Below are 7,534 nucleotides of genomic sequence, written 5' to 3' on the forward strand. Positions count from 1 at the left end.
TCTTCCTACCCGAGAGCAGCATGGGGAGTATTTTGGACTGTTGCAGGAGAGTGGATGTGGAGAAGTCATGCCTCCACAGATAGGAATCCATCTGTCTGCAGAGGTATTAGGTAGGATCCAAACCAAAGGCTTCTATGAACTCCTTAATGGGTCAAATGTAAGGTGGATGGGTCATAGAGATAGGCTCTGCAACATGACCTTTGCATGGGAGCTTATCGTTTAATGGGGATGGAATCCATTAAGGAAGGCATATCTGAGACAGTTTGCTTTCCTTATCCCATCCTGAGCTCTAAGAGCAACCAGGACTCTACCTATATGATCTGTATCAGAACACATCTGTTATCACACTGTGTGTGGAATTATTCATATTTTCCACCTAGTAGCTACTCAATTCTGTCCACTAGAGACATGCTAGAGATCCATTATTTTTACAATAGCATCTCTGTGTCAACATTTTAATAACACAGTCAAATAGTTGCTTGAACAAGAGAAGTTAAATTTAATCCTATGATTTGGGGAAGTTTTAAAGCATGATCTATATTCCACTCCAATAAATTAGCTTTGTATAGCATTAATTTTCAGTTGCTAGTATTATAAATATATTATCAATATAGTGAAAGCCCCAAAATCAGGGTTTCTAAGGAAGCTGCATCATTTAATGTTTGCAGAGCTGGATTTTGTACTGATGAGAGATTATCTCACTGTTGGAAGCCAGTGTGAAGAAAACACAACATCATTTTAAAGAATTGCCTTTTGTAATTACCTTGTTCTTGTAACAGAATCATTCAAGTAAACAGAATCAAGTTGTTTTAATAAAAAATTAGGAAAGTCAGGAAAAAAAAATCTTACCTCAGAAATCCTTTCAATTAAATTAACTGACAAGTATATCCTTTGTACCATATAGTCATTTTATATATAGTCAGTCTCTCTCTCTCTCTCTCTCTCTCTCTCTCTCTCTCTCTCTCTCTCTCTCTCTCTCTCTATATATATATATATATATATATATATATATATATATTCATTCCACTCTCTCTCTATATATTCCACTCTAAACCATAGAGGTTACTGTTATTTATACCAAATAATATTTTTAATACAAAACACAGAAGCTTAGGCAAAGAACAACAATTCTCAGTAGCTGTGATGTGTCATAGACCAAATATAACAGACTAGCAGCCAAGCCCACTTTATTGCTTAATAAAACGGGCTCTAGCATGGAGAGGGGGCAGAGGCCTTTCCTGCCTGCTCACTTTGTCTCCCTCCCAGTCGCCTTTGCCGCCACTTCTCCAATCCCCCACAACTCACATTTTGGTTTGCCACCACAGGTAAGTTGCCCATCCTGGGTTGGTGTATATGAGGGTGTGAGAGGGTGGATGGGGGAGGCTTGTTTGTGCCATCCTGGGGTGGTTTGTGGGGGTGGAAGAAGGCAGGTGGGGGAATGGGAAATAGGGTGGAGGACAGCAGTATGCTGCTCCAGTCCCTGGCATGTTGTAGGGAGGTGGGAGAAGGTGGGGGAATGGGGAGGGGGCTGTCAGACAGAGTACAGGCAATCGGCTGCTGCTTTGGTGGCATGTATGTTGTTGGTGGGTTGGGAGCAGGCATGGCAGAATGGAGAGGGGGCTGCCCCAGCACCAGTTGTGTCATTGGGGGGTTGGGAGAAAGTGAAGGAGAATGGGGAGGAGCTAGTGGACAGTGGGCGGCCAAGCTGCCACTGCTTCAACGGTGGGGGTGTTGTTTGGGGAATGGGACAGGGCAGGGGGAGGGGCTGAAATGCGAGAGACGCACTTCCAAACAATAGGTGTGAAAGAGACACTTCCAAACAATGGGTGTGAGAGAGACACTTCCAACTTCATGAGTCCTGTGCGAGTATTGGATGGGGGTTTGTCGTTGCAATGTTCCAATCCTTAGCGGATTGTGTGTAAGGATTTTATATTAACAGAGTCTGCAAAACATCTTCTTTAGATCAAAGCTAAGCAGAAAATGGGCAGTGTTTGACAGAACCACAGTCACAAACTTTGTATACAGTAAAGTATACAACATAATGCACAACATAAATAGAGGAATATCAAGTATATTTCTTTGGCTTCATCTGCTATCATAGGCTTCAATCAACTACTTCTCAGATTTCGACAGGATTATTACAAAAATATTTTCGCAAAGATGCTCACAGCAGACCCTCTATATAACATCAAAGGCAGAATACTTTAAGAGTGGTATAACAGTTCCTTCTTTTTGAGGTCAAGGTCATTTCTCCAAATGACTTTTATCACATGCATCGTGTGAAAAGGGGGGGGGGAATCAATGACACTTTCTTGGAAAGTATTCTGAACATATTAGCTTTTGACTATTTTGTAGTTTGGTACAAAACACACATGGTTTTCATCAGATGTGAAATGAATGTTCACTACCATTTCCAGGCTCACTCCTTCAAATTAAATGAATTGGTCTTCTCCTTTTCCAGATGCCACTTACCTATATTTTTAAATAGATGAACAGGAATACTCATACACCGAACACCACTTCGCATCTGACACAATGCATACACATTTTGTACCACAAACAAACAAAAATTGAGAGACAAGACTATCATAGTGACATTAGTTGATGTGTACTGATACTGCTGTACTGTACCACAGTTGGGAAGACCATCAGGTGAGAATGTATTCTGAAAGCATTCCAAACCTATAGCGTTATCTGAAATCTGTCTCAGACTTCTCAATCCAGACGTCTTAGTAGGGCTGGATGTTACACAATCCTTTGCCATGCAACAGGTTTACTTGCATTTTAAAAACAAACTAGACCAAGTCTCTTAGCAAGTATATACATTTGATTTCTTTAAAGGAAGAAAAGAACCATGAAAACAAGTTGACAAAGAGGTTCAACTGGAAGGTCAGTCTTGGAAAACATTTTGTGCTTGCCAGATCTGCAGAACTGGGAAATTCATCTGGGAAAGTGGTAGACCAGTAACATGGCAAAAATTCACAATCCATTTAACCTGTTAATTCTATCAACATTCTGAAACAAACAGAACCTTAAATAGTCCCTTTCCCCCTGTCTTTTGGGAATTTCTTTCTATATTATCTTTACATCAGATATGCAACCATCCCAATGTCCTAACAGGAACCTGGCATAACAAGCAATACCAATTAAGCCTCCTAATGATGGAGAATGATGATGCCTCTGATTTCAACTCTCAGTGCTATGACTGATGATTGATTTGTGATGGGCCCCTCACTATGTGTAGAGACACTTGTGGAGAAGAGGGAGGTACATTTCAGCTACTGCTGGCCAGTAATTCCACTTTGTTGTATTTTGGACTATGTTGCCATACTTCTTTACACTAGCATGAAGGTGCTCAGGAGTGGAGCTTGCCTTTAAAAAAAAAAAGAAGAATGATGCATCATGAAATTTTACTGCAAGTGCAAACCCTAGTGTTCCATTAGAACACACTTCATATCCCTGAACCAGGTTATCAAAAGAGAAGCATACGACATGCTCTGTAAACCTATGCAATGATTGCATTTTAAAGCCATTGATTTCACTGGGTTTAGTTTAGGGGTACTCTTCTACGCAACTTAAAACAATGACTGCATGCTAAAATCTGACTAAGCATTCCCATCTCTTTGTGCTTTTATTTCTGTCTTGTGGCAAGATTTCCTCCTTTTAAAAAATCCAGAATTCTTGCAAAGAATTTAGGTACACCTTCAATCACAGTCAGAAGGACTTTCAAGAGTGCCTTGCACACTCCCATTTCAACTACACAATTTGTGGAATTTGTATAGTTATACTGGAAGACTTTGCATATTAATCTAATTGGGTTCTCAGTACACTTTGCCTCCTTGAATATCTTTACAATACTCATTCAAAAGTCTTCGAGAAGAGAAAATAAAAATAAATTGAGGGATACCGTGCAGAAAATATTTGGGCACTGTTATATTTCCCTAAGGAAATTTGAAAGAAATGTATGAGTTCAAAGATATTTAAGAGATCTAAAATCAATCTACCAGGAACTCAGCTAAAATCAACCTGAGGCATACACTTGATTACTCCCCACTCACTTCAATAAGGTTTGCATCACATAAGCTTCCAGTGGGTTATTTCCTAAGACAGATAGCTCTCCTCAAGTTCAGTTCTTTAAGCCAGAGACCCCATAACGGCTGGGCACTGGCTGGGTGGTCGGTGTTGGGCCCCACAGTGGTGAAGACCCTGCAGGAATTGCCTGCTCAAACACCACCTGCTGTCCCCAGCTAGTGGTCATGCTTGTTGCATCTCTCCATTTGCCATAGCCAGATTTACTGCCCAGTGCGGCTGTCCTCTGTGGCTCAGGCAGGGTGCACCACAAATTCAGGACGGTGGTGCTCTCTGTCCCTGGACAGGTATATACCAGCTAGTGATCTTTCCATAGAAGTAGAAAGGGACTCTGATATTTTTTTTGGTTGTTAAGAAAGAAAAAGCTACTTTAACCGGAAGCTAAGCAAAGAATTCCTTAATGTAATCAATTAGGAGTGCTTCTCTACTTGAAAAGTTCATACATATAGTTTTGACTGATTATTGCACACTTGCCTTTTCATAAACCTTGTAACATTTTCTTACGCAACTTTGCATTTAATTTTTTGTGTGCAACAAAACCAGTTGCATCTCTCTTAAGGCAACCCCTCAATCACAGAAAATATATAATAATTATCTTCTTACAAGTTCAATTTCACATCTATCTGTCAGGCACAGTATCTAATCTTCAACAAAGCATGACATTAAGGATTTGAAGACTCATATATTAGTTTTGGGAACAATCAGAAACTCAGTTTTTAAGCCTTAACCCAACCAAGAAGTTGTCTGTCCTCAACCGGGACACCTTTTCTTAAAGTCACAGTTCTCCATTTCGTTTTCTTGCATATAAGCCCAAACAGGCACAGAGTCCAATTGCACTGAGAAGCATACCCAGCAAGATCGCCAGTGCATCGCCTGTATCCAAGGCTTCCACAGCTGGCACTCCAATCAGAAATGAAATGAGCACCAAGAAGAGATGTAAAGCATTCCCAGGAGCAGACATGTTCCCAACTTGCTGATCAGATGGTCTTGAGCAAAAGGATGACTGTAGCACTTTAAGTGTATCTCAAAACGCAAATCTAGATAAAAATAGATAAAATAGATTTGATTGATCTACTATTAAAACTGATTTACAGCACATACCTCTTATACCACATGCATTAGTGCAAAGTCATCCCAATTAATTTCACAAGAAAAAATTATTCCTATACACAAGAACAGTGCAGCAGTGTCACAAATGCCCAAAAGACTGTGGAAGCTTTTAGTTGCATTACTGAATGAAGGCATGGAAAGGTATGGGCTGCATCAAGACACTATTCTACTGTGTGACAAATATAATTCACAACAGGACTTAATGAACTCCAAAGGAAATATAACTTGTATTATTGTTATACTACTGCAGTAATTAACAATATCCAACGATGTGAAGACGCACACTCTTACAGTCAATTGCCATATGATGGTTAGAGCATGGAAGCATCTTCAATCCAGATAAGTTGTTCCTGGAGGAAACATGGGGACCCTTCAAATGCACAGGCCTTGTGGAATTGAAGTCATATCTGCTCTGCCTTTCCATGTTGCACCCGTAACTCACGGACATGTAAAGTTTTACAACCCATGCAAAACAGTTGTCACTTTCAGTTTGTATGGTATATGACTAAACCACATGAGTGTGATAAAACACAATCAGCATAATAAAACTTCATTTATTAATGTAGATTTTTTTAAAAAACCACAGTAAAAATCTGTTTTTCCATAATTTCCTTGCTTTGGGCTGTAGCAAAGCATCTGCTCTGAATTCAGAACATCCCAGGGTTAATTCCAGTTAAAAGGACCAGGTTACAGGCACAGTGAAAGACCTACTTCAGACCCACTCAGAAGGCAGATTCATGTGTTCACGCATTTGTTGGGCTGCGTGTGCATCTACAAACATATGTATATTGCTGGATCAAAACTCCCAGCAAACATTACCTATGCCACGTAACTCCACAGAGCTATTGCACTGACCCATATTCAAATCCCCACTCTACCACAGAAGCTTGCTTGACGACCATGGCCCAGTCCCTCAGTCTAACCAGCCTCACAGTATTATTTTAAGAATAAACCAGGGGCAAGGAGATCAATAGAAACTCTTTTGGACTCTTCATTGTGGAGAAAGGCAGGCTATAAATGAAGTAAATAAATAAGATATAATGAAACTATTACAGGGTAATGATTTTTGGGAACATGCAGGCTGTTGAAATAAATACATAAAATTATGTATATCTTTTTTTTTCCTAAAGGGGAGAGCAAGTCACATTGCTAGGGCAAGTTAAGAACAAACAAAACCACTACATCTGAGGACTTTGTTGTGAAAGATAACTATCAATAATTAAACAACAGGAGATTGCAATGTGCTACTAGACCCAACATGCCGTATGTACCGGGTTTTTTTAAAAATCTATAACACCTCAAGAAAAAAACAACACCAGGCTGTGTACATTAAAAAATGAATGGGCAGCTGGGAAGCAAACTGGGGAGTAAGATGTCAACTGCTAGTGTGTATGTAGCGGTGGGGGATGGGTTAGCACCATGGACTAAGAAACAGGCAAACAGTGCAATCCTGTGCAGAGCTACTTCAGCCTACATCTACTGAAATCAAAGGAACAGACTGATAGACTGCACGGGATCGACCCAAATGTCCGAAGGCAAAGAATCTCTACTGAACAGATAAAAAAGACAGTCTTTTATCGCAGTCTCAAAAGGTTGGTCCCCCATAGAAGTCACTCTTCTGGTTAAGATCTTACCCGTATTTAGCTACCGTCTCTGTCAGAGTTAGGATCTTGACTATTCTGCAGCCGTCAGCCTCGGAGGCACCTACTGAAACAACACCCACCACGCCCCAGAGAAATATACTTAATTAAACAGAATAGGATTGAAACCTTACTCGACCAAACCAAAGCTGAGAAGCCAGGTTCCGAGAAGGGTGTCGCCTCCAAGATCTTAATAGTCGTGAGCCATGCTAAAAATATAAGATTAGCTTCTCTGCAAACAACCTGGCCAACTCTGGCTGTAAATGAATCACAGGAGATTTAAAACATCCCCCCCCCGCGCAAAAAAAAAAGATTCTAGGAATCTTCCTCAAGCTTCATTCTACAGTTATGACCCTCTGTTCAGAACATGCAAACACACATCACCTTCCTGAAAGCGGCCATTACCAGTTGAAAGAGGAAGAGCAAGCGATGGGCTTGCACTTCCCGAAATGACTCCTGCCTACAACTCCTAGCATGCATTGCAAAGCTTGCCAGTTAACCCCTGACGTGAACTTTTCTAAACGTTTCGTTTGAAATGTTGGCTTTACATTGCTGTCACATCAAGAGACAACCTATTGAGACTGTTTTTCCTTGCACATAATTTGCCAAATTTCGCTCGGGTTGCAAATGTCTATTGGATCGTGCAACTTCACTGACGCCAATTAATTGCTTCTCGCGTTCACAATGGATGGAAC

At 40.5% G+C, this 7,534-nt stretch overlaps 1 protein-coding gene across 4 annotated transcripts; it reads right to left on the minus strand.

Annotated features, from left to right (window-relative positions):
- Positions 1 to 2,055: 2,055 nt before the first annotated feature.
- SMIM30 (small integral membrane protein 30) lies at positions 2,056 to 7,299 on the minus strand. Of its 4 annotated transcripts, none has more exons than XM_048501434.1 (3): positions 7,224 to 7,289; positions 6,834 to 6,903; positions 2,056 to 5,126 (listed from the first exon to the last, which is right to left on the minus strand). In XM_048501434.1, the coding sequence occupies exon 3, from the start codon at positions 5,048 to 5,050 to the stop codon at positions 4,865 to 4,867; it is 186 nt and encodes a 61-aa protein (XP_048357391.1). In that variant the 5' UTR covers positions 5,051 to 5,126; positions 6,834 to 6,903; positions 7,224 to 7,289; the 3' UTR covers positions 2,056 to 4,864. The 4 variants fall into 4 exon arrangements, with proteins under 4 accessions (XP_048357391.1, XP_048357390.1, XP_048357392.1 ...); XM_048501433.1 differs by having other exon boundaries at positions 6,834 to 6,906; positions 7,224 to 7,254; XM_048501435.1 differs by lacking the exon at positions 6,834 to 6,903 and having other exon boundaries at positions 7,224 to 7,299.
- Positions 7,300 to 7,534: the final 235 nt, after the last annotated feature.

The sequence above is a fragment of the Sphaerodactylus townsendi genome, linkage group LG06 (assembly GCF_021028975.2).
Source record: "Sphaerodactylus townsendi isolate TG3544 linkage group LG06, MPM_Stown_v2.3, whole genome shotgun sequence".
NCBI classification, from domain to species: Eukaryota; Metazoa; Chordata; class Lepidosauria; order Squamata; family Sphaerodactylidae; genus Sphaerodactylus; species Sphaerodactylus townsendi.